Below are 26,130 nucleotides of genomic sequence, written 5' to 3'. Positions count from 1 at the left end.
CACAATGCATAGTATCATGTCATGATTTCATAGGCTATTCATAGTATTTAATTATTGTATGGTGTTGAGATCAAATATGCCATATAAATATGTAACCACTTGTAATCGTACCTAAATTGTAATTGTACCTAAATTAAATAGTGGCACGCTAACCATATGGCGACATAAGATCGACAAAAGTTATGGAGATAAAATAAATTGCTCTCAATGGGGGTTTTACCATAATTTCAAAGTTTAGGTAACCGTGTACATAGGGTTTCATCCTTATGAAACCCAACTCTTCTCTCCCTTCATAAATTTTATGCCATGTCACCATTTTTGCCTATGTGGCATGTCATTTGATGAGTTTGAAAGCCTCGTGAAGCTTGCATTGAAAATGGCCCTATAATATAAAACAAATAGTTCTATGGGTTTCTGGCATACATGCACAGATGATCTATTATGAGCAATAAAAAAAATGATGGCAAAAAATTTAGTGAGTTCTAGAAAAATAAGGTAACTAGAATTTCAACCCTAATAATGTACGAACTTTATTAAAATCATGTTTACCATAATATATATGTATAGGCTTCGCCTATTAATAAAGCAAGTAACACTTATTTTATTTTTTACGTCATCTGAAACAGTAGAGAACACGGTTTTTAATAAAGCAAGTAACACTTATTTTATTTTTTACGTCATCTGAAACAGTAGAGAACACGGTCAAAAACCGGAGTAAAACCTCTTATTTGTACGCTAAACCGGAGTAAAAAAGTGAGTTGGGGAATCGAACCCACAACCCTCCGTCTCCCCGTCAAAAGATACAACCACTTGAACTAAGTTTTGATTTAATTCTAAAGCACAGTGTGACATTTTTTAACCGGTGCAAACGGCTGTCCAAAAACTTGGATCGTACAGCTATCTGTTCCTTGGTAGTACAAAAATTCTTTTCCTTGCATAAAAACGTATATGCATGCACACGTAACAGTCAAGTATTTTTTTTAAGTTGTATTTGTTTATCACCTTAAAAGAAAAGGGAACGTGTGGGGAGTTCACTTACACATGGCAACGTTGCACGCTCATCAGCGTCGGTGCAGGCTGGTTTGTGCTTAGAAACAGGCCCACGCCTACTTAATACATGTACGCTTGCTACCCTCTCGATGCTACTTAGGTTGGACCATGTGTGAAATATAATTATTGCTGACTTGGATAGAGATTAGAATTGTACCTGTTTTGTCTAGCGGCCTTGCTTAAATGGAGAAGGAATAATGAGTATTGGAATAGAAAGAAATGTGTATTGATTTTCAGCAAATATATATTGAGTGGACTAAAAATAGGTAACGGGGATAAAAAAAAATTCACGAGTTTTAAACCTAGCTCAACTGGTTAGGGTGGGAGGTGTGGTCATGTACTCTAACCATCCAGATTCGAGTCCCCCTCTAGCTCAAATTTAGATGCCTATTTCTTCCTTGAAAAATTGCTTATCTCCTTCTAGGTTGATCTAAAAAGTATTGTAGATTTGAAATATTTATGTTGTTCAACCTAGATGGAATGAACTCATCTATTGATAATTAAACCTACATAAAGGTATATCACTTAGATAAGTAGATCATTATTGTAAAAATCATGAAGATTAAATAGTTGTTCATGGAGAATGATGTGCAGAGAATACCATATGACCAAAAAGCTTAATGTGTTATACACTTTTTTCCTATGTGATTTTTTACTTGGGACCTTTTTCTCACATAGATTTTAACAAGCCTAACATATGCAATGAAATAGCGGTGTATGTACTATTTTTCTCCAAGAAGCTTCCTTTAGGCTTTTGGATAGAGCGAATTTTTAACAAATCACAATATTTCCCCAAGGGAGACATGTAAAACGGGCCTCTCCGAAAAAATGCTAAAAGGGGACTATTGTAAAACTGGACTCTCCAAAAGAGTCCTACCTGGCTTAAACCAAAGAAAATAGGGAATAGGTTGCAAACTCCTAGTTCAGGCCTACATGTACAACCGCATTGTAATGTCAAAACAAAATTACTATGCAAGGTTCAAGAATATAAGGACCAATGCTTTTCAACAGTCTGTGGAGGATATGACGAATGAGCTAACTTGAATGGTAGCATCCAAAATGAGTACTAGGGCGACACGTAATGCACAAGATCAGTCTGAGTTTCTGAGGGGACACTAAGGTAAGAAAAGCAAAAGCATGTAAACAACCTCACCTTGTGCACATTACATTAGTTACAGTAATTAATTTAACCCACGGAATGAACAGCCTCAAAAGGCAGCTCTTTGCTGCGATGTTAGAAACATATAGAAAAGTAAACGCACAAAAACTTTGTTATCGTAAAAAGATGACGACGTCCAGGCGTCACCTCTAGAAGTTATGTATGAAGAATAAATATCATCTATGGGTCCCGGATGCAAAACCTGCTCTATTGTATTCATGAAATTTAGTGAAGCATCTCAGCTGGATTAGTAAAAGTTCTATCAAACAGCAGCATCTGTAAATTGGATCCCATGGTCATGGCTGCCACATTTTTAGGTGTACCATCTGAATCTGGAGACTACAAGAAATATGGGTATGGTAATTTTCAAATGGATCAAAATCCCACCAAAAGTCGCAATGATTTTTCAGGCCTCAGAAAGACAACTTCCACAGAAACTTAACATGAGGTTGAATAGAAAAAACAACAGGATGATACTGCCATCACTTTTTCTTTTTCCCGCCTTTTGTGTTCTTCGAACTGCCGCTGGCTGAAGAACTGGGTGCTGATTCCTGCTTCTTTGTCCTTCCATGATGCTTGGGAACTAGCTCTGCTATTTGGATCATCAGCTGCTTCTCTGTAACATGTTAAAGCATGTCAATAAGATACAAGTCTAAAAATATCTCTTACAAAGACCAAACCTTGGCAGTGCATGCTAGCAAAATATAGCATCGAATTTCAAGATTAATTAGAATACAGCATCATATCGTTGCAATCAGCCTTTAAAGTCTTTCTGGACAGTCCTTAAAACCTCTATTCAGCTTAATGAAAACCTCCTCCAGGTGATAGTTGTAGCCAAGATGCTACAAAATCAGGTATAACCAATCCAACACTAAAGAAACATGTAAAACAACTATTCCACCATCCATTCACACAATTGTGCTGATCTACTGATTGTTCCGCAGTAGTACTGCAAGTAATAATATACCGGAAATTCATATCAAGATCTTTATCAGATCATGCAGCATCCAAAACGAGTTCAGAGATAACTCATTCAGCTGTGCATATTTGAAAGATGCATTTGGCCAACAGAAAAGCTACACATGGTGGAAAATTTCACTAAGACACTAGCTAATTAATGAAAGAAGAAGCTGAATTTGAAAAGAAGCACAATATATCACATCAAACAAGATGAAATAAATAAAAAGAACAATTGATGAGATAGTTAAGACACTTTCCCATAAACCCAACATATGAACAACAGAGGCATGTTATGTTTACTGAACAATTTAATGCAAGTACCACCTGGGACTCTTGTAAGGCAAAAATTTTTTCCTAGCAAGTCAGGATAAGAATCATGGCACCTCGAACTAACAATAACGGAAGTTCCCAGAGCATCTTTGTCAACATGATAGATGACACAAAAGATCCATGTCAACAAGGAAACTTGCCTCTGAATCTAGTTTCTTTAGATCCATATACATGTGTTTTTTTCCCTAGTAGCTAATGTCAAAGGTCAAATAGAACATGAGGGGAAAAACTGGCTATTAACTCAAACTAGAATATTAGGCATGACAGTAAGTCCATATAAGACAAATAAGGTGCAAATAACTAGCCACTGACTTCAAATAAGACACATATTACTTGTTTCAATAAGAAAAAATTTACTAATATAAAATATGCTTTTCTTAAACATATATGCTTGCCCTCATAATACTGCAACAACTGCTTCTCCAGACAACCCAAAATGTTTGGCAATTTAATCACATTAGAAATAAGCATTGCGCCAATCAACCATTTCTCAACCATTTCTTTTCCCTAAATGGTATACCAGTGGGTTAAATGTATTGAAGACTTTACCATGACTAACAGTAACAGCAATGCCCTGAACTTCATTGGATATTCACTAACTATGATCCTAGAATATCAACAGTTATACAAAAGAAAAGACATATGCAGGGCACAGAGAAAGGAAATTCAGTAAAAGTAGGTGACAAAAATATGAAGACCCTCAATTACTTAATCCAAATGGAAACGAGAAGAGCCCAACAAAGACGTGAAGATTGTAGTAATTGAAAGTCGACCCAGCTAAGGGAAGGTTCACAGCTGAAAAATTCCAGTAACCCAGATTCAAGGAGTTCAAACAACAAGATGGAAAGTGATGAGCCAAAGCCAATTGCCCCCAATCTCTGAAATTAGTATTGTTACCAAGTGACCCAGATTCAAGGAGTTCACCCAACAAGGTGGAAAGTGATGAGCTAATTGCCACAATCTCTGAAATTATTACTGCTAAACCTAGTGAATTAGTGGTAAAACAACTCCATTCATATAAACTTGGATTTTAGTAATAAAAGAAAATCTAGCAAAAAAAAAAAGAAGAGTAGTCAAAAAGAATCGTAGAGCTAAACCAAAGCGAAACATTCAGCTGGACATGCTTCTGAATGACTGGAACATAGATGCACTACGTCACCAAGACTTAGTCAATTAGAGAAATCATTTAGCATCAATTCAAAGCACAAACAAGAGCCAGCTAATTGAGGAGGTACCGCACATCCGAAAAACCTAGTATTTTTTTAGAAAAAAATAGGCCCATGTTACCAAACATTTGAATGTGGATGACTAGCTCTGTGATGGGGAATAAAACCACAAAGCGTTTCATGCAACTATTGTGACATTGAGGTTAATAGACAGGAATAGACACTGAACCATGTCAAGTAGAACCAGACACATAGGTTTTCCTTGATTTTGTGAAGTGATTTAAACATGAGTCTAGCAAATACCAAACCAAACAAAGAGCAGAAAGAAATTGATTTAGAAAAATATGTATAAATATCTATAACTATAACATGAAGACATGCATGTTGGTGTTAATAGTCAATATACATAAACATTGAGGCATCAAGACAAAGCAGCAACATAAGTTTTCCTGATACTGTCAAAGTATGCATAATGAGAGTTTGGCATACATCAAACCAATCCAAGAGCAGAACAAATCTTGGTTTTAAAATAAAAGGTACACTTATGTATGCATTCATAAACAACAGCATCAAGGCATGGACATAACAATAAAGCGAGTAAATCAACAAAAGTGAGATTACTTGACAGTAAGAAGCAATTCATGAAAATCATATTTATCAAAGATATTAGCATGTACCACTTTATTATCTAACTAATATCAACATCAGTGTGCCATTCCCTTCCTTGATGTGATCAACAAGACTAGGATTAGGGGAAACACTGAATACTGCACACTTGTTCTTCTTAGCTTAATCGATAGGAAATGCTTGCAGTCCCATTCCAAATAAAGCATAGGTGAAAGCAAGTTGCCACCAGGATTAGAATTATGTCAGTACTTCGGCACTCACTCGTTTTAATAGCAGGATTGACGGGGGAGCCGTCATCCTTCTTGAGCTGCACCCTGACCCTCCCCACCTGGAAGAAATCCCGAGGGTACGCCTTATCCAGCTACGCATAGAAAACAATCCACACAAGAACGCCCATCAGATGTGCAAATTAAGCAAGAACGGCTAGACTGCAAAAAGAAATAATCGAAGAAGGAATCAGGGTGGGTACCTCGATGGCGTAGGGGATCTTGAGGTGCGAGCAGCAGTCGGCGATCTCGATGCAGGTGGGGTCGGGGCAGGCCTTGCTGGCGGCGATGCGGCGGCCCTCGGCGACCGTCTTCTTGGAGTTGAGGTAGACCGGGTAGATGACGTTCCACTTCTTGATGGTGCTCCGCAGGTCGCCCCCGCCGCCGTCCATCTGCGCGCCGTTCGACGCCACCACGGCACAGATCCTGGCACAAGAACCGCAGGAGGAGCGAGGTTGATGCGGGCCTGAATGTTTCGAGAGATCCTTCGGCAGCAGAGGGTAAGGAAGCCGAGGGAGCTGGGAGGGACCGAAGGAGACCTTACCGTAGGAGAAGAGATGGAGATCCGGTGGGTTTTGACGGAGCAGTCGACAGGAAGAAACACAGGGTACGGCGTCAATGAATTAAAAAGAAATGCTTTTCGCGCAGAAAAAGCTATGCCAAGTGATTTTGCAGCAACTACTGTACAGATTTTTGAGCTGGTTTTTTATAAAAAACATTTAAGTGGCGTAGTAATGATTTCTGGAAAATACGTTCCAAGGATGATGCAATTAGCACAAGTAATGTTTTATGATTAAAATGTGTTAAGTGGCGTAGAATGAATTTGCCACTTTATTCTTCAAGGAACATAAGTAAAGGGGGTGTTTTTGTAATTTTTAGTTGAAATCATATTGAATACCAATTAGAAGGACTAAACGTGAACTAATTATAAAACTAATTGCATAAGTCGTGGCTAATTCGCGACACGAATCTATTAAGCCTAATTAATCCATTATTAGCACATATTTACTATAGCACCACGTGATCAAATCATGGACTAATTAGGTTTAATGGATTCGTCTTGCGAATTAGTCTTCATTTATGCAATTGGTTTGTAATTACCTATATTTAATACTCTTAATTAGTATCTAAACATTTGATGTGACATGGACTAAACTTTAGTCCTGGAACCAAAGGGAGTGTTTGGTTCCTTGAGCTAAAGTTTAGTTTGTGTCACATCGAATCTTCGGAGGCTAATTAGGAGGACTAAACATGAGTTAATTATAAAACTAATTACACAGATGAAGGCTAATTCGCGAGACGAATCTGTTAAGCCTAATTAATCCATCATTAGCAAATGGTTACTGTAGCAGCACATTGTCAAATCATGGACTAATTAGGCTTAATAGATTCATCTCGCAAATTAGCCTCCATTTGTGCAATGGGTTTTGTAAATAGTTTATATTTAATACTTCTAATTACCATTTGCTAATGACGGATTAATTAGACTTAATAGATTTGTCTCGCAAATTAGCACAGAGTTCTGCAATTAGTTTTATAATTAGCTCATGTTTAATCCTCATAGCATCCGAAAATCTGATGTAACACTGCTAAAGTTTAGCCGGTGAAATCCTGCTTAGTAACCTCGTATATAGGAAGAAAAGGGAGGATCGAGAGTGACGCACTTTTACCGTTCTCACCTGCTAACATCTGTACATCTTCTTTTGTGTGTTCTTTTTTACAGTCCATGGGCCGTTCCATACCTATCATAAATATCCGCATGTTGAGCTTAGGCCGAGTTACGCGTCGTCAATGCGTCGCCACTGTTTTTGGCCTCCTACCATTTTGCCGTGAGATGTATGTCTGTATGGACACATGTGTATCATTTTTTACATGTAAGACATATTATGTAGCTGCAAAATAAATGATTTATTGTGGCTCATGTTTAACTTCCATGCACACCGATAGAGAAACACTCGTTCATATCGAATCATCTGGGGTGTTTGGATACGAGGTGCTAAACTTTAACAATGTCATATCGGATGTTCGGATGCTAATTAGGAGAACTAAACATGAGCTAATTATAAAATTAATTGCAGAACCCTATGCTAATTCGCGAGACAAATCTATTAAGCCTAATTAATCCATTAATTAGGCTTAATAGGATTCGTCTTCCTCGCGAATTATACTCCAACTGTGCAATTAATTTTATAATTAATCTATATTTAATACTTCTAATTAGTATCCAAACATTCGATGTGACGGGTGTTAAACTTTAACATGTTGGAACCAAACAGACCCCGTACAGATAAGTCATCCGTACCGGTTGAAAATGAGCTAGCAGAAATATTCAATTGTCTGTGTCGGCTCTCTTATTCCTGGTGTAATTTTGAGTTAGTATGGATAATCCATTTTCGTGTCGGCTCGAAATTGCATCCCTGTCTATGCAATTGGAATTTCAGCTTATATTCAAAAAAATCGTAACTTTTGCATTCGAATTCAGATAGAGACAAATTTTATATGAAAATTGTACAGTTTCACCAGGTCTACAACTTAGTTGAATAGTTTTTTATTGAAGTCATTTAGATGCTCAAATATTTAATCAAAATACTAGACAACATGCGAAAAAATTCCCTTTGTGTGCTGATATGTGGTATACGTGGGATGGTAATGAGGTATCGTGCGAGAGGCAAGGTTGTGAATTTGAAGGCTAGGCACCTCACACACGCATATCTTGCGTGAAATACGTGTGACTTGTGACTATAGAGTGGCCTTCATGTCTAAAAAAAATATTTTTGCTATCTTAATTTGTAAACTTCTATTTTTACTATTTGTGTCAGTGTAATTTTCTACATGTTGGTATAATCCGTTATTCATGCTGGTGCAATTGTCCACGGTACGAATAATGATGTCGGCATGTATAATCGTTCGTATTTGCATTGGCTTTGTGGTGCCAGTTTGTTTACTGGCATGAATGAGATTTTCGTGCCGGCAAGAATGAGGTGCTCTGCAGTAGTGGTGGGCCACACATTTACCATGTAACTTTACATATTTATTTATTTACATGTATAGTTCGTTCGTTTAATGTAATGAACTAATGATCACTTACTTATTGTGCCTCCCGCAGGCCACACATTTACCATATAGCTTCACCTGCATAGCGTAATATAATGAATTAATGATCATTTCATTTGATCTGCACTTTTTAGTCTATGGTTGTTAAATCTAAGAGAGTTTTCCACTATGCCAATTTTTAAATGTCCTAATTAGGTAATTACATAGACCCATTTTCGCACTGTGCGCCCTTTTAATTCAGTTCAAACCTGCTAAAAATTCAAACGTATGAGTAGGGAGAGACTTGCCGCCCTTTTAATGCACTACGCCGGTCTTCCTACTACCCATGTGGTGCTAGTGATACCCATGCAGCCATGCCCATGGTGTGAGATATCGTTGTGAAATTTGGCTAAAATAGGCGTGCAACATTTATTAAATTATATGAAAATTGGTTTGTTTTAAAACATACTTTGTAGGGTGTAAGTGAATTTTGGATTTGTCATGGACTATGAGTTGTGGCCTGGCTAATTGACTGCTCCCTCCATTTCAAAATGCGTATCTTGACATAACCTTACATTTAGATGCATAGCAAAATTTATATATCTTAAAAAGGTAAAACGACCTACATTTTGGAATGAAGGAGTAGCTAAGTAGCAATTGTGTTCCCTTGTTCAGATAAATCAAGAGAAATTAAGACGAAAGAATCATCTGGTTTGGAGCATCGAAGAACAACAGCTAGGTATGCGTGGCTACCGGCTAGATTGCCAAAGCAACCATCTTGACTCAGTTGTAAATCACGCTATTAAGGGCCTGTTTGGCAACCAAGTGTTAAAGTTTAACACCCGTCACATCGGATGTTTGGATGCTAATTAAGAGTATTAAACATAGGCTAATTATAAAACTAATTGCATATATGGAGTGTAATTCGCGAGACGAATCTATTGAGCCTAATTAGTCCATGATTTGATAATGTGGTGCTACAGTAACCATTTGCTAATGATGGATTAATTAGGCTTAATAGATTCGTCTCGCGAATTAGCACAGGGTTCTGCAATTAATTTTATAATTAGCTCATATTTAGTTTTTTCTAATTAGCATCCGAACATCCGATGTGACACTATTAAAGTTTAACACCTCGTATCCAAACACCCCCTAAGTAAGGCGGAGAAAAAACACAAAATGCATGCACATGGAAGTGTGGAACTGAACAGTCCAAAATTTATAATGGTAACGTATTAAGCAGATGGATCCGTGGATCTCCTTCCGGCCAATAATTCTTAATTTTTTGTCATCAACTATGTACCGAACTTATTTGTTCATTTCTTAAAATTCAATCAAATTCTAGATGTACGCCATGATATTAAACGCTGAAGTCCATAAGAGACCCATGGACTTTAGATTTGTTCTACACTTCTACTCATGTATTTAACAACGGTACAGAAGCATTTTGTTTATATTCTTTTCGCTCATTTCCCTTTCTAAACAAGTACAAAAAGATTTTTAAAATGTTTATACCAAACCCCTAAAACATATTATTAGTAAGTATCCACATATTTGTTTCTTTTTTGTGTAACTGAACAATGCATATAATTAAACATGTAGAATCAATGAATGCGAATTTATCAAAATTGAATATGAAATTAAACATTCTTAAATTAAAATTAAATCATCATATAAAAAATTAATATAAACACACAAAACTAATTTTCTAAACACGTAAGGTACTTGTCTTGGCAAAATACATTACCACGGCGATGTGAATATCCATGCCAAATAATGCTACCGACATGAATATAACCTTGACTGTGACCCGGTGTATTACCACTGTAATGTTTGGGCTATGGATGCACAAATTTGCTAAGTTATATTGCACTAAATTGAGCATTTTACAAGTTGTTGAACCAATATGCATTAATTGCTAAATTATTGGACTAAATTGAGAATTTTACAAGTTATTAGACCAATTCGCACCCAACTACCAAGTTATTATATGGTAGGTGCAATTTACTCAAAGCTATTTATAAATATAGCAAAATTATACTTATATAAAACAATATACCAAAAAAAATATTTATATCTTTTCAAGTATCTAATACAACCAAAACGTCGCAAGCTAATTTTTTGGAGCAAGCTATTTTTAAAGTAAAGTCTATTTTTGACCATCCAATTATCGTGTCAGCTTGGTTTTGACAATGAAACCCCAAAATCAGGAATCTTTGACCACCAAACTATTAAAACCGTTCACGGTTGGCCATCGAGCTGTTTTGATGGATTGTTTTGCTGATATGGATGCCGCATAGCGATGGGCCCACAAGGAAATAAATAATCTTTGAGCTAGATACCATCGTTTCCCTTCCCCTCCACCCATTACCTTCATCGCGTGCTCCTCCGGCTTCTGCTCATGCCGCCCCTACTACGCGGCCCCATCTCGTCTCTTTTGGCCAAATCAAACTGTAAGCCACTGAATCAGACTCCCCGTCCAGCCAAATCATGTTGTAATCTCGTCTCTATCATGTGGGATTAAACCTTCCCCATGCTTGGTATTATCGAATCCATGGTGGACGTTGCCCCTTTCAAGTCATCTTCCCCAAGTCTGATTGTATCCCAAAATTGGCATTGTCAAATCCATGATGCCTACGAAGGACACCAAGGACCGCGGTAGTGCCAGGTGACGGGCACAGGTTGTTGGTGCTCATTAATGATACAGTTTATCCCTGTTGACATGAATCTAGTATCATAACCATTGATCATACCTAATAATCGTGTTGTTTTCACATATGCATTGTATTTTGAAGGACATTCTATTTTCGCAGGAATTTGGATTATAATGGAGCATAATTGGATGAGGCCTAGAACCAGCGACAGCCTAGAGAAAGACAAAGGCCAGAGTACCCAAAAAGGACCTAGGCCGATCTCCTATGGAGCCCAAGCCAATCGGCCTAGGTGCCCAAGATGCCCATTCGTGCTTATTTTTGGCGAGCAATCCTCCAGGAAGATTTAAGGGCTAAGTTTATGAGGATATGGCAAGTTGATCTTGAAATCAAAGCGAAGCAAGTGAAGATTTTGGAGGTTATCAAAGAACCATTCTTATCCCGAGATTATTATCGAGCCAGGTTAAGAAGACTTGGGAACGAAGGGAGGCGCTAAATGCTAAAAGAAAGGACCAAGCCGATCGGCCTGGACCCTCCCAAACTGATCGGTCTGGGCTATTCCTCGATTTCCCATTTCAACCACGACTTCCCAAGATTATAAATACCCCCATTCTCCATTGACATGAGGAATCCATTCAACGCATTCATCGCCAAGCAACAGAGAAACAGAGGAGCCTGAGGGCTACCATTCTGGAGAGCCGATGGCCGTGCTGTTGTCTAGGGATTAGCCAAGCTAAGCCCTAGCCGACGTGGTAATTCTGCGAGGTAGATCCACGCCGGAGTTCTGGAACTAGAATCAACATATCAAGTAGGATCCTGGTGGAGATCTGGTGATGTACAATCATTCATGGTGAAGTAGTAAATATGTTCCGATTCTTGAGCGATCAAAGTGCCTCCTTCTATGATTTCATGCTTTATCGGGTTTACTTGCTTTCAATCTATGATTAATGATAGATTGCCTGGGTTGTTCATGTGGTAGTGGTGGCTAGATTTACATACCTGATCTACCGGTGAGTATTACATGTTATTTATGCTCATGCTCTTAAACTGCCTGTGTCGATAGTGGTATCGTGACAGGGTCTACTTTCGTGTAAGGTGAGGATTTTCGGGAGTCAAACCGGAGGTGTAGATTTAAAGAGGCTTTGAATGAGAATCTCAACTTTGCTATCTTGCTCAGAATTACAACATATGCATAGTTTAGATTTCTCTAAATTAGTTATCTCTTGCTCATATCTACTATCTATGTGTATATGCTAGATTAGACCTGAATTCTTCATAAACCTGAATCATGTTGGCAATCCTAGTTAAAATAGTTTTTCATTATATGTTCTATGAATTGTTAAACCTTAGGGGAATACTCTAATGCAGGGGTGGATACAGCTCCACAAATTAGGAGGCTCTTTTTCTCCTTCTTCTTTCTCATCACTCTCTTTTCCTTCTTCTTCCTCCTTTTGTTTTCCTCCTCTTCGTCTATGGTTAAAATTTGCAGGGGGCTTTGGGGGCTCCATGGGGATCCATGGGGTAGGGGCTTTGAGGGAAGAACTACAACTGATGCATGTGTTTTGCGGTTCATGAACTGGCACGCTAACAACCACCACACAGGGCGGTAATGCGAAGAAAAGGAGAGAAGACTGGGAAGAAACAAGGAAGCGAAATGGGATGACGTGTGGGGCTCAAGCATCAGCGAGGTGGAGAGGGGGAAGGAAGATGAGGTGCTGACATGTGAGCCCAATCGTCACGTTGCATCCACCAGCAAAATTATCCATCAAAATAGCCCAACGGTCAGAGTTTGGTGGTCAAATATTTCTGGTTTTAGAATTTCATGGTCGAAACCAAACTGAGACAATAGTTGAATTACTAAAATAAAGTTTAATCTATCTTTTTAATACCTTTTTAATACCGTCTCCGGAGAAACCAAACCCAAATCGTAGCGGAAATTGCTAACGATTGACCATCCCCTCCGATTAGGTTTCCAATCGATTCCGTGCGTGATGCGGCAAAAATCAAAAGTAGAAAGGATTCCCAATCCACGACGTATGCAATACTTTTGGGGAAAACAAATAAAAAAATCGCAAAGGACTCTTCCTCGAAGCACAATCGCGTATCGGATACGAACTCTTTATCTTTGCCACGACTCCGTGTGTGTCCACCACTCCCCCCGCTTATCCAGAAACCGACCCCGCTCTCTCGATCCCAGCCGTCGACGACCCCCAACCCTAGATCCAACGTCTCAGGCCCCTCCTCCCCCCGTCCCCCGCTTCCCCGCTATAAACTCTCGCCGCCGCACCTCCCGAACAACCACCCCACGACCGCAAGCCGCACAACACCCCTTTCCCCACCTCCATCTCGCGCGCCTAGGGTTTCGTCTCGCCGCTCCCCACCGCCAAGATGCCGAAGAACAAGGGTAAGGGAGGCAAGAACCGGAAGAGGGGAAAGAACGAGGCCGACGACGACAAGCGCGAGCTCGTCTTCAAGGAGGATGGGCAGGAGTACGCGCAGGTGACCCGCATGCTCGGCAACGGCCGCTGCGAGGCCATCTGCGTCGATGGCACGCGCCGCCTCTGCCACATCCGGGGCAAGATGCACAAGAAGGTCTGGATCGCGGCGGGCGACATCGTCCTCGTTGGCCTCCGCGACTACCAGGACGATAAGGCCGACGTCATTCTCAAGTACATGAACGACGAGGCGCGCCTGCTCAAGGCCTACGGGGAGCTCCCCGAGACGCTCAGGCTCAACGAGGGTGTCGACGTCGACGGGCCCGAGGACGGCGAGGAGGGCAGCGACTACATCCAGTTCGAGGACGAGGACATCGACAAGATCTAAGATTTCTGTTCCTCGCGGTTACTTTCTTATATGTGACTTCTTATTGTTATGTTCTAGTAGCATGTGGTGATATGGTTTAGGCTGGCTGTTATGGATTTGCACTTTTGCCAGCATAATCTTGTGATGCGACGAGAGATGTGGTTAGGGTCTGAGGTGGTTAAATAATCGCGGATTAATTTCGTTTGAATCTGGTACATGCTGTTATTACAAATGCTATACTGGTGGTTTGCTATTGTTGTTCTCGATCGTGTTCTCTGGTTGGTTTATTTGGCCGATTGGCAGCAATTCTGGTTTCGGTCTATAATAATTTGGGGATGTGATGGCTTCCTGGGGGAATTTCAAACCTAAATTCCAATTCACCGGATCCTCCTGCCGGTGAATCAATGTTAGAAAAGGATTCCTTTGCCCCTTTCTATGATCCGGTTGCAGTGTAGAGCTAATTTTAATTTGGTATAGGGAGATTTGTGGTTTGATGCTTGTCTACACAACTCTGTTCATATCAATCATAGCTCTTCAGATTAAATGTTTGAGTAATGTTAGAAAAAGGGTTCCTTTGCCCCTTTCTATGATCCGGGTTGAAGTGTAGAGCCAATTATAGTTTGTTACTAGAAGGGTTAATGATTTGTGGTTTGACACTTGCCACTCTGTTCATATCAATCATAGCTCTTCAGATTAAATGTTTTGAGTTGACTATGTAGTATGTACATCAGAAATTGTTTCTTTTATTCGAAATATTGGTCTGTGCTTTCTTGTTCAAAGGCTTTCTAGGCATGTGAGACATTTTGAGAGATTTCGAGACATTCTAGTCTGGTTTAAAAATTCATCTAAGATTGAGATCCTATGCACATTTACTGGGTGGTACTTTGGTGGTATGTTGATTTTTAGTTTGATTCATTGCATTAGGTGTTACAAATCAGGGCTTTCTTTGTACATCAACACTGAATTGTTAATTTAAGTAGTAACATTTGTCTTTTCCTTGTTGCTCTTGCTTTATTCCTGGCTACTGTTGTTCAACAATTTGTATTTGTTGCTTGTTTTTATTTTCTCTGTTGTTTCCCTTATGATACTTGTCGTTGGGTTTTTCTTTGGTGCCATCTATGTGTTGATTTGTATTTTTTTTATTTTATAACAATATTGCAAACAATTCTTGACTCTTGGAAGGCTTATTATTTTGTTCAAATTATTTTTGTTTATCAAGACATGGTGATGTTTGTTGTTGCATGCAGAATTTATAGCCTTGTGATGGAATGTTTAGGGGGTGTTTGGATCCTGGAGCTAAAGTTTAGTCCGTGTCACATCGGACATTCAAATACTAATTAGGAGGACTAAACATGAGCTAATTACAAAACCAATTTCACAACCCCTAGGCTAAATCGCGAGACGAATCTATTAAGCCTAATTAATCCATCATTAGCGAATAGTTACTGTAGCATTATAGTGTCAAATTATGGACTAATTAGGCTTAATAGATTCGTCTCGCGATTTAGCCTAGGGGTTGTGAAATTGGTTTTGTAATTAGCCTATGTTTAATACTCCTAATTAGTGTCCAAACATTCGATGTGACAGGGGCTAAAATTTAGTCCGGGGATCCAAAGACTTTGCTGATTGCTGTTTGGTTTTAGCTGACAGTATCTTAGTTCCATCAGACTATCAGAGCGTGTCTCATCTGCTGTGTTCTCTGTCGTCTCTCTTGCTGAGGGGAACTTTTTAGATGCTATCTTGTACAATCATGTCTCGAATGAATAGCCAGAACGCAATCTTGTAGAATCATGTTAGCCAGAACTACAAGCGTGTTACTGATCCAGAGGTCATTACTTTCTAGAAACACAGAGAAGTAATTCAGCCCTAATGAATCTTTGCACGCCTAGCTGAAATGTTATATTTTGACACAATATTTGGTGAATCAGACTGTATGGAACTACATTGGAAAATTGTTCTCGAAAAGTCGGAGAAATTTAGAAAGCTGTAATTGCTCGATAGACTGTTATGCCCTCTTTTGATTCTCCATAAAAATACGAGGGAAAACGAGCAGCCCTAAGAGCAACTCCAAGAGTTTTCAAAAAATTCTTCCTCAAAACCTCGTTTTGAGGGTTATGTTAAATTTTTTCCCCCAAAACATATCAGCTATAGCATAACGTTAAAAACTAACCTCCTAATATTTTAAATTAGGTCACGTCATCATATTGAATCTTTTTAGTTAGGCTGCTGCTCATATGTTTTGGTCCGTATTTGAATTGACAACTACTTCTTCGTGTGGATACCATGGACGCAAGGAAACGACCAATCCAACACGGTAAGAATATCGGAACACCAAGGGCATTCACACCTGGGACAGCACACACAATATCTAGGGCCATGTTTAGTTACCCCCAACTCCCAACTTTGACACTATGCAAAAAGAAGATTCCCCATCACATCAAACTTGCGGTACATGCATGGAGTACTAAATGTAGACGAAATTAAAAATTAATTGCACAGTTTTGTTGTACTTTGCGAGACGAATCTTTTGAGCCTAATTAGTCAATATTTGGACAATAATTCACAAATACAAACGAAACGCTACAGTGTGCTACAGTGCTGGCACAGTGATTTTGCATCTCCCAAATTGGCCAACTAAACAAGGCCTAGCTCTTCATCTTCTGTGAACTCCAGAAACCTGATGGAGGGCCCCATAATTGCTGTGGCTGTGAAATCATCTCTGCTTGCTGGGGCGGCGGCCTAGGTTTAGCGTATTCGGCAAAAATAACTCATCCATCAAGTAACTGCACCAAAAATGGAGCTGTCAGGGGGAGAAAATAATTGCATATCTATACGCAATGCAGCATGATTGCAAAAAAAACTGAAAGAAAAACCTTGGACGGCTGCTGCTCATCAATATCTTTCAAATAGGGATGAAAAGAAATGCTAGTAAGACAGAACCCAAAAAGAAACCAAAGCAATTTAAATTTTTTTTCTTGGTTGATATGCAAAAGCTTCTGTAGGCTGATAGTTCAAACATAATAAAAAGCCAAATACATAAGCTGATAAGCAAAGTTGCATATCATCTGGGCAACAAGGCAACATAAGAAGAGTGATCCACAAAATGACAGAACAAGGCAACATCAGAAACTACAATGAGAATTTGAAGAGCGATAAAAGATGCTACTTGTAGAAGATGCTACTCTGCAGACTGACAGATTCAAGAGCACGATAAAAGAGCTCCTTTTCTAGCTGTATAGACTCCTTACGCTAAATAACTAGATAACCATACTGAGATGCATAGAACTGGAGGAACCAAGTTCTACAAATTTTACATCGCTTTTTAATAGTATAATCATAGCATAGTTTCATTTATATGTCAGGTCATGCAAGATTAAGCAGAAACAGTAGTTGCTAACTTTCACACAGGAACATTGAGCACCGTATTCCTGTGAGCCAAACTGACACTAAAGCCAGTCTGATGGAAAGGCAAGATGTACATAAAATTGTGGTTAGGCCACGACGAGATCCAGAGCTACCAGGCCTAATCGACAGGTAAAATCAAGACCACATGACCACCCACCGGCATCACTGATTCAACATTCGAGCTAAATCAACAGAGCAGATTGCCTCCATAGGTCTCACTAGAAAAAGGGAGCGAAGAGGAACGGGGAGGAGGGACAGTACCGGAGACGAAGAGGTTCACGGAGGGGTCGGCCTGGGGTCGCGGGACGGGTGGCTTCGGCGGCACGAAGGCTGATATGGAGAACATGCGCTGGAAGCCGGACCTCGCCACAGCCGTCGCCTCTCGCTCTGCCGGCACCACCCCACCGCTGCAGCCGTAACCCCGCCGCCGCCAGCCCTCGCCCCGCCGCTGCCGCGGCGCGCGCGGGAAGAGGCCGCGGGGGAAGGGTGGTGCTCGCGCGTGCGGGAAAGGTCGGGCTGGCGCGCGGGAATCGCGATTCGAGGAGGAATCCAAACACTAAAATATACACGGTGGGTGGCTGTTTTTTTTATCGCGAAAAGATTGGGAAAGGTGTGGGGGAACTGTTGGAGTTCTTTTTTTTTTCATTTTTTTCCTAAAAAGGATATTAGGGGTAAGATTAACAGTCTTTTAAAGTTGCTCTAAGCCACTAACAGTTTGGCTGCTTGACCACCGAAATACATCTCACTCATCAGTCAGTACTCGTTAAATTCTTTTGCCACAACTCACAAGCATGAATAGCTCAGATATACACACTGTTCGCTTCAGCTTATCAGTCGACTTACCAGCCACCGAACAATGTTTTCCTCTCACAGCAAATCAGCCGTTTCAGTTTTTCAGCCGGCTTATAAATCCAGCAGGCCGACACGGATGTCGGATGCAATACACGCAGGGATCACAAATTTGCAATTAAAAAGGAGAACAGAGGAATCCAGTACGGCGACCATCATGCATGCATCAATGCTTTGTACTGTGTTACCTTGGAAGGTCAACAAACCGCATAGTTGAGCTTGAGCACTCAAATGACTAGGAAGATATATTCAAGTTCTAACCAAACTACCTGACCAATTAGGCCAGCAGCCATCTATGAATATGGAAATTGAATCAATCGATAAAACGTCTACTATCTTACAACGATAAACTAGAAACAAAACACATTTTGGCTACTTAGCATTACACCTAGGGAAAAGATAAATGTGAACTTATCCTAACACTTCGCACACGGAAACATGACCCTCCATTAGACAAATTACAAATAATCACATGGACACAGAGGTATTCTACCTAAAGGCCATTAACTGGAAAATTTGACGATATAACACCTACGACATGCAGCAGAGTCCACTTAAGTCTTCAGCTGTCATCTTGGACTGAAATTTTAAAAAAAGAAAGGGGAAATAGTTATATATTGCTGAAAAGGAAACAAAAAACTAAAGGAAATGATACTCACTGCTAAGAATAAATCCCTGCAGCAAACTCTTAGCTTTTTCAGTCTGCTCAGGGGTACCAGATATTTGTACAACTTTCTCTAAGACGTCAGGTCTATCATCAGCGAGCTTTACAGTAGCACCAGACATCTGTTTCCAACGAACAGTTAGAAGGCAATAGTAGATGTAACTGTCCTCCCTTTGGTACTAAAGAAAACCCAGAATGTTATACTGCACCTCGCTTATTTGGGCAAGCTTGCTACCAGCCCTCATGGTGAGGCTTGCAACAGCACTGTTCGGTATGACAACTTCTAATGTGCTTCTAGTCACTAGAGGAACGGCAAATCTGATGGAGGACAAAAGGATGTGGTTAAGGAACAACCTAACATAAGAAACAAGAGGAAGGATAAAGCATTACCTTTTTGTAGCATTTTGCCTGATATCATCATTAATGTTGCTACCTTGCTCATATGATCCACTTGCACTGCCTCCACTATCCTGCAATTGAAAATAACATATTGCACAGTTCAAGCAATCGCTAGAGGTAACATGAACACAAAAGTGACTATAACATAGAACGAACATTATGGATCATTTATTATTTCTAGTATTGTTTTTTCAAGTAGAAATGCAGAATGCAAGGTTGCTGATGATAATTAACCAAAATTTAAAGAAATAGAGCGAGCACATTTGGAAAGAAATAAACAAAACAAAATATAACAGAACATGCAGCAAAAAAGGAGACCAGTGCAAAAGATACATCAAAGAAAAATAAAGTTTATATAAGCGTCTTTTAAACAACAGTCCAATAATGTATAAAAATCTCTTCCTCTACTGACATCAAGGAACATTTGTACATCAGATCTACCTTTGAGTGCCACGAAGCTGCCAGTTGTGGTGCTTGGTGGTAAGCACCCATTGGAATATCATTTCCCTGGTATGGTCCTCGAGGTGAGCCTGTTGCTGGAGAAATGGCTCCATGTACATTAATGTTGCCGACTTGAATAGGACCAGACATCTCACGGTATAGATAACTCCTTAATTTTGTGGTTACTTGCATAAGAGCATTCCGAGCAGCTCTAATCTCTCCAACAATCTGCAAGAATATAATGGATCAGCCACTAGATAAAAAGGCTAATGAACTTAAAACTCAAAAAGATATAAAAATTATATCCATGCATGCAAAATCTGTGATGGCATGTATAATCAAAAGTTCTCTGCAAATAAACAAGCTACTGATCTGAGCCTCTGAGCTCATGTCCTGGTACAAGGTACATAAATAAAACTTTTGGTTGGTTTAGAAAAACAAAATAGCCGCTATTCAAGAAACCCCAATTCGCAATCCTCCTAATTGCCAACGCATTGCTACCGGAACAAACTGCCTAAATTAACATGTACTTATCTTGCTAAACATTGAAAATGGAAAAGTCTTTTCCTGGGATGAGGACAAACCTGTATGAGTTCATCAGACTCTAGGGCGCACAATGGAAGATCTTCTCTTGGTAATATCTGCACATTTGCACTAGTCTGTCTCTGTATATCAGATAATGACCCCTCCCTTCCATCAAAGCAAGCAATTTCACTTGAAGGTACAAGTAGTCTTGTTGTGATAATGTTATCCTTATCAGGGCCAAGGTCTACAACATGAGTTTGGATGTGCAGCAGTGCTTCCTGAGCTGGAAAAAGCTCATGGTCTGGGCCCTATATCAAAAGCACACACAAAACCATATAAAAATGGATCCTTCAGGATGGAAAAGCAATCTTACAAATCAGTTAAGATGATAATTAAGATAAGGTACAAATAGACAAACATTCCCAAAGTAAAGAATAACAGGATATTAAAACCAAAAACAGACTAGAATATTTGAAATGCAGATAGCAAAGCGATGAATTGTGACAAAAGGCCAAACTAACTTTACGTGCAAGCACTGCTGTAAACTTTCTCAATTAGGGGGTGTTTGGGAGGGGGTGCTAAATTTTAGCACCCCCATTTTAGTCACTTTTAGCCCCTCCTCCTCCCAAACACCTAGGCTAAAATGGAGGGGCTAAATTTTAGCCCCCCATAATTCATTAGCTCTCCAAGAGGTGCTAAAATTGACTAAAAGTGCTAAAAGTGGTCCCCCTCCTCCATTTTTCCACCGGTACCCTTCTCCTCTTTCCTCCCCCGCGCTCCTCTCTCTCCTCCGCGCCTGGCCTCTGTGCCCCGCGCCGCCCGCCCGCTGCGCCGCCGCCCAGCCTCCGCCGCCCGCCGCCGCCTCCGCCGCCGCCGCCTCCGCCGCCTCCGCCTCCGCCTCGCCTCGCCGGTCCCGCCCCCGCCGCCTTCCCTCCGCCGGGCTCCCATCTACCTCCGCCGGGCTCCCCTCCGCCGGGTCTTGCCGCCACCGCCGGGCTCCCTTCCGTCGGGCCCCGCCACCTCCGCCGGGCTTCCCTCCGCCGGGCTTCCCTTCCGCCGGGTCTCGCCGCTACCGCCAGGCTCCCCTCCACTGGCCTCCTCTTCGCCAGGTCCCGCCGCCTCCGCCTCCACCTCCACCTCCGCCGGCCTCCTCGTTGTCGGGTCGTCACCGCCGCCGCCGCCGAATCCAAGCCTCCTTGAAGGTGAGCCTCGCGATGGTGCCTTGGGGAGGTCCTGGCTGCCGCCGCTGTTGCCACCCCCGCGGCCTCCTGTGACCCCGCCACCTCCGGCCGTACACGCTGCCTCCGCCCGCCCCCGTGGCCTCCGACTCGCCCCCACCTCCTACGGCCGTACCCGCGGCCTCCGGCGAGCCCTGACGCCTCCGCCCGCACCCGCAGTCTCCACTGGCCCCCCCGCTGCACCGGACGGGCCTTGGCAGCTCCTCCTCCGGCGAGGAAGCGGAGCTCGGCAACGGCGTCCGGGCGCGAAGCCGCCGCCTCCTCCGGCTGCGGCGCGAGAAGCTTGGGGGCGGGGCGGCCGTGCCGTCGCCGCCTTCATCACCGCGGCGGGCGTGGGGATGAGGGACTCGACGGGGCGTGATCAAGCAGACAGTCTGAGACTAGGGGCGTGGGGAGGAGGGGAATGAGGACAGTCTGGTCATTTTGCACACTAGGTGCTAAAGTTTAGCCCTCCATCCAAACATCCCACCTGCTAAAATTTAGCCCTTTATTTGAGTAGTAGTCAGGGCTAAAATTTAGCCCCTTCCTCCCAAACAGGGCCTTAGTAGTAGTTAACTCAAAAATATCCTAGGGAATGTTGTCCCTTGTATAAAATCATATCTGAAACTGGAGAACATCCTAGAATAACAAATAGTATAAAGCCCTATTAATTCATTAACAAGTACAAAGCACTATCTGACTGTCATCAATCGATGTCGGAAAGATTTGGTTTAAAAAGGGGCAATTTTAGCTAACAGCCCACTGTAAATCTGTGTTAGCGGGCCAAGAATTCTACTTATCATCAGTGAAAACAATCACTACATTGATAATCAGTACATTGAAAATATGCATCCTTATTCGAGTCGAAGACGACTGGAACCTAGGTAGTGGGGCATAAACCCGTAACACCGAGTTGTGATCCACGTCACTTAGTACTAAATTTAAATATAGGCCTCATTTTTACCTAGAATAATTGCATTTTACAGTGCCAAGAACATATGACTTTATAGGAGCAATATAACTAATATCAGGAATGTAATGTGAGAATGTTCCCAAATTCTATCATGTCACCTTTGTATCACTCAGGTAGCAATACCATGATATACGTATCAGAGCTCAACTGGTATTCACACTCAAGCCAAAATAACAAAAACAGAGAGACACAAAATTATGCGATTTACCTCTCTGGATGTGATGATTACTACCCTTTCGTCAGAACCAGCAATAATATCAGTAAGCCTAACATCAACACCAACGTCTGCCTGTAGCATCTCTATTATTCCATCACGTGTTGAAACTAAACTGCTAGCCTTGTCATTTGGGCAAAGAATTCGAAATACGATATCATCGTATAGAATATCTGGATGTTCAATGACCTTGCCACCATTTGAATCAAACTCATATCCTGGTGGCTCCAGGCTAATGTTGTTCCTAATCTGATCAGGTCGCCCGTAAGTTTCTTCATATACAGGCATCTGCTGAACACCACCCAAGTATTCATCTTCCTGAGAAATTCGAGGCTCTGGTGAATTCATTCGCCCTCGGAAAGGACCACGATCACGGTGTAAGCTTTCCTTTAGGCGATCAGTGATTATTGCTACAGCCTTCCTAACACAATTTCCATCTCCAACAACCTGAAATATCATGAGGTACACCATAGAATGAGAAGAGAGTTATAGTAAAAGAGATTTTTCAAATAAAGAATGTTGTTTATCCTTTTTTATGCATATATATTCGCAGTGATATGGCTAAGTATAGAGCACAAGCCTGATCATTTTATTTAGTACTCACTTGTGCAACCGGCGTTCTACCCACTTCTAATACAAGAGCAAATAATCTCCTAGCCTGATCTCAAAGGTGGTTTTCCCACCATGGACATGGCATTTACTAGGCATGATGCAGACACGTAGTTGACCCAGCAAACAAATAAATGGTGTACCCAGTGCGAAAGCTCCCACACAAGGTGGGGTCTGGGGAAGGGAATTCCTAGATAGTCTTACCCTTGCAAAATTCTTTTAAAATTCTGCAAAGAGGCTGGTTCGAACCCAGAACCTCTGGGCCACAAGTGGAGAGTTTTACCACTGCGCCAGGTCCACCCTTCTCCCAGCAAACAAATAAACACACCAAAAATGTCCCTTTTTCTCTCAATCATGTTAGCTTCATGGGCTACTGTGGAGCATCCAAATTCCAAGCATCTCAAGAAAGGTGCAGAAGGGGGCAAACTTTCTTCATCTGCTCAGTTAATAGTAGGCGCAAGGCACTGGCACTCAGGTCAGAAGGGATTCTCTGGCCACGGCATGCATTTCCACATCAAGAAGGTTATCAGTGTTACCACTGACCTCTGCTTTCAGAGAAGTGACCACTGTTAGCACTGACCTCAACTTTCATCAGAATATAGATTACCCAAAATTAGTCAAATCAAACCTATGTCCCAAGAACTGGGCAAGCAGCAAATGCGCAGCATAACCACCAGTACTTTGGTGCTTCATTACAATGCACAGCCACTAATGCGGTAGATCTTGGGAATCAACGTGTTCAATAGACATAATGTGAAAGCCAGTAGGAAGTGGTCATCTACAGAATCCTCAATCTTGAGTTAGAGATAATGCATTTTTATTTCATGACGCTTGCAGCCTTACCTATGTTGGCAGATGATGCATTTATGGAGCTTGAAGAGTAGGGAACTATTTCCAATCTCCATTTGGTTTTGACTTCTAATCTTATTGTTCACTGATAATAGTTTACCTCAATTAATCTCTGTTCTCATGCCTATTGCTTGCATCTTTGAACATTCATGTGTGTTCTTACCATCCTCTTGCACGAACCAAATTGGAAAAATCACTAGCACATTATTGTAGCAAGCAATTGTCATACCTGTACAACCTCCTCGGACAAGGACACACAGCGTGGAGTGTTCTGGTCGCGCGGCAGAATCCTGATGTGTGTCTTGGTCTCCATCCTCATCTGCTCGATGATCTTGCCACCCTTGCCGAGCAGGCATCCAACGTGCAGTTTGGGCACGATGAGGCGCGTTGTGGTCTTCCCCCTGTCCCGCGGATCCTTCCCCCTGGGCCCGTACTCGCCGTCCTCGTCGCCATCCTCGGCTTCCGTCTCAAGGATCCGGCGGTGCACCATGAGGAGCGCCTCCTGCGCCGGGGAGTACATGGGCGGGCGGCCGTCGGCCTCGCGCCGCACGCCGTCGACCGTCTCGATGATCCGGACGTAGTCGCCCGCGAAGGGCGGGTGCACGGTGACGAGCGCGCCGCTGTCGTCGCGGACCTTGGCGATGAAGCCGGACGGGAAGCCGTAGGCCTTGCATTCGGGGCACAGGATGCGGAAGGAGGTGGTGTTGGACGCGGCGCCCGGCGGCCCCGCGGCCGCCGACGGTGGGGGAGGCGGTGGCGGGGGCGGGGGCGGCGCGGCGTCAGGGGGGAGGAACCCGCGGCGGTCGGAGCCGCCGCCGGGTGGCCCGCGGCGATGGTAGCCGGAGTTAGGGTTCTGGCCGCCGCCGCCGCCGCCGCCGCTGCGGCGGTCGAAGCGCTGCTTGGAGCGGGGCGGCGGCGAGTCCTGGTCGTAGTGGTAGCCGCGCTTGGAGCGGGAGCGATCCATCCTGCCGGATCCGGGAGCGGCTGCTTCGTTTTTCGTTCTGCTCGTTCGATTTGATTCGGATTTTGAGCCGCGGAGCGACCGATACGGAGAGCTCGGGATTGATTTGGTAGGGTTTACAGAGGGGAGGGAACCGGGGGAGGAAGGGGAGGCGCCATGGCAGCGGAGGCCGTCTCGCTGGTGGAACGGGATTGGGTCTGGTCCGGTCGGGTCGGGTCGAGGAGCGTGCCCTGAGATGTGCCCGTGTGAGTGCCATGTTATTACGTGGCAGGTTAGGATCCGGCAAGGCAATGTTATCGAAGACCGGATGCCATCAATTTATGGTACTCCATGTGTAACAATAAAATTGAGGTACAATGTGTTCTTTCATATTTCGATGCGAACTCTAGATGAGCACCGTTGTAAGTCACATTAAGTTTGCAAAATGACCATGCACGGCATAAATTATTTCTACTACAGTTATTGTTGTTCAACTTTAACATTTGTATATGATATTATCCTGATAATTAGCAAGCGGTACCAACCAGAGTCGCAATGCACTCAATAAAATCTCGAGAGTCGCAGGAGACTAGGGCCTGTTTGAAACTGATTCTCCGAGGCTCTCAAAGTTCAATTTTCTTCGATATATATTTTTTCTCCTTTTCTTCTCATGTATACGAGTCCTGTAACATTGGCGGCAAACAATGCTCTCCATTATGGGAATAAAGGTCAATAAGCTCGAAAGGAGAGTCGTGCCTAATACTCGATCTCTGAGCCCTGTGCTTTGCTTAACTATGTTCAAGTGTACAACTAAAGATTCATGACTGGAGGATGGCAAGAGCAGAAGCGGGCAAGCACGACTCGACTACATGCCTTGAGACATCAATCAAAACACTGCCTTAAAATATTTATCACTTATTGGGGATTCATCTAGAATCAATAAATGATAGTATCAAGATTACCCTTAGAATTGACAATAAACTACCTGCCTCCAGCCCTCA

General features: G+C 42.1%; 3 protein-coding genes across 4 annotated transcripts; 1 reads left to right on the top strand and 2 right to left on the bottom strand.

Annotated features, from left to right (window-relative positions):
* Positions 1 to 2,424: 2,424 nt before the first annotated feature.
* LOC101765805 (signal recognition particle 19 kDa protein) lies at positions 2,425 to 6,213 on the bottom strand. Of its 2 annotated transcripts, XM_004965391.3 has the most exons (4): positions 6,103 to 6,213; positions 5,762 to 5,984; positions 5,554 to 5,653; positions 2,425 to 2,825 (listed from the first exon to the last, which is right to left on the bottom strand). In XM_004965391.3, exons 2-4 carry the CDS (start codon positions 5,948 to 5,950, stop codon positions 2,692 to 2,694), a joined length of 423 nt encoding a protein of 140 aa, XP_004965448.1. In that variant the 5' UTR covers positions 5,951 to 5,984; positions 6,103 to 6,213; the 3' UTR covers positions 2,425 to 2,691. The 2 variants fall into 2 exon arrangements, with proteins under 2 accessions (XP_004965448.1, XP_012700572.1); XM_012845118.2 differs by lacking the exon at positions 6,103 to 6,213 and having other exon boundaries at positions 5,762 to 6,096.
* Positions 6,214 to 13,520: 7,307 nt separating this feature from the next.
* LOC101765402 (eukaryotic translation initiation factor 1A) lies at positions 13,521 to 14,308 on the top strand. The gene has a single exon (XM_004965390.3). It carries the CDS (start codon positions 13,631 to 13,633, stop codon positions 14,063 to 14,065), a length of 435 nt encoding a protein of 144 aa, XP_004965447.1. The 5' UTR covers positions 13,521 to 13,630; the 3' UTR covers positions 14,066 to 14,308.
* A 4,152-nt stretch (positions 14,309 to 18,460) lies between these two features.
* On the bottom strand, positions 18,461 to 25,374 carry LOC101764732 (RNA-binding KH domain-containing protein RCF3). Its single transcript, XM_004965389.2, has 8 exons — positions 24,419 to 25,374; positions 22,726 to 23,178; positions 20,387 to 20,635; positions 19,803 to 20,030; positions 19,353 to 19,432; positions 19,172 to 19,280; positions 18,958 to 19,084; positions 18,461 to 18,877 (listed from the first exon to the last, which is right to left on the bottom strand). The coding sequence occupies exons 1-8, from the start codon at positions 25,151 to 25,153 to the stop codon at positions 18,861 to 18,863; spliced, it is 1,998 nt and encodes a 665-aa protein (XP_004965446.1). The 5' UTR covers positions 25,154 to 25,374; the 3' UTR covers positions 18,461 to 18,860.
* Between the last annotated feature and the right edge of the window lie 756 nt (positions 25,375 to 26,130).

This window comes from Setaria italica, chromosome IV (genome assembly GCF_000263155.2).
Source record: "Setaria italica strain Yugu1 chromosome IV, Setaria_italica_v2.0, whole genome shotgun sequence".
NCBI lineage: Eukaryota > Viridiplantae > Streptophyta > Magnoliopsida > Poales > Poaceae > Setaria > Setaria italica.
This window is presented reverse-complemented; position numbering and strand designations above follow the sequence as displayed.

Bases quoted from the DNA above. Each gene is read 5' to 3' on its own strand.
- LOC101765805 (XM_004965391.3), bottom strand. From the start codon at position 5,950: ATGGACGGCGGCGGGGGCGACCTGCGGAGCACCATCAAGAAGTGGAAC. The intron at 5,654-5,761 runs GTACCCACCCTG...TTCTATGCGTAG, and splicing joins AGATCCCCTACGCCATCGAG to CTGGATAAGGCGTACCCTCG. The intron at 2,826-5,553 runs GTGAGTGCCGAA...AACATGTTACAG, and splicing joins CAATCCTGCTATTAAAACGA to AGAAGCAGCTGATGATCCAA.
- LOC101765402 (XM_004965390.3), top strand. From the start codon at position 13,631: ATGCCGAAGAACAAGGGTAAGGGAGGCAAGAACCGGAAGAGGGGAAAG.
- LOC101764732 (XM_004965389.2), bottom strand. From the start codon at position 25,153: ATGGATCGCTCCCGCTCCAAGCGCGGCTACCACTACGACCAGGACTCG. The intron at 23,179-24,418 runs GTATGACAATTG...ATGATATTTCAG, and splicing joins TGTCCGAGGAGGTTGTACAG to GTTGTTGGAGATGGAAATTG. The intron at 20,636-22,725 runs GTAAATCGCATA...CTTTTGATATAG, and splicing joins TAATCATCACATCCAGAGAG to GGCCCAGACCATGAGCTTTT.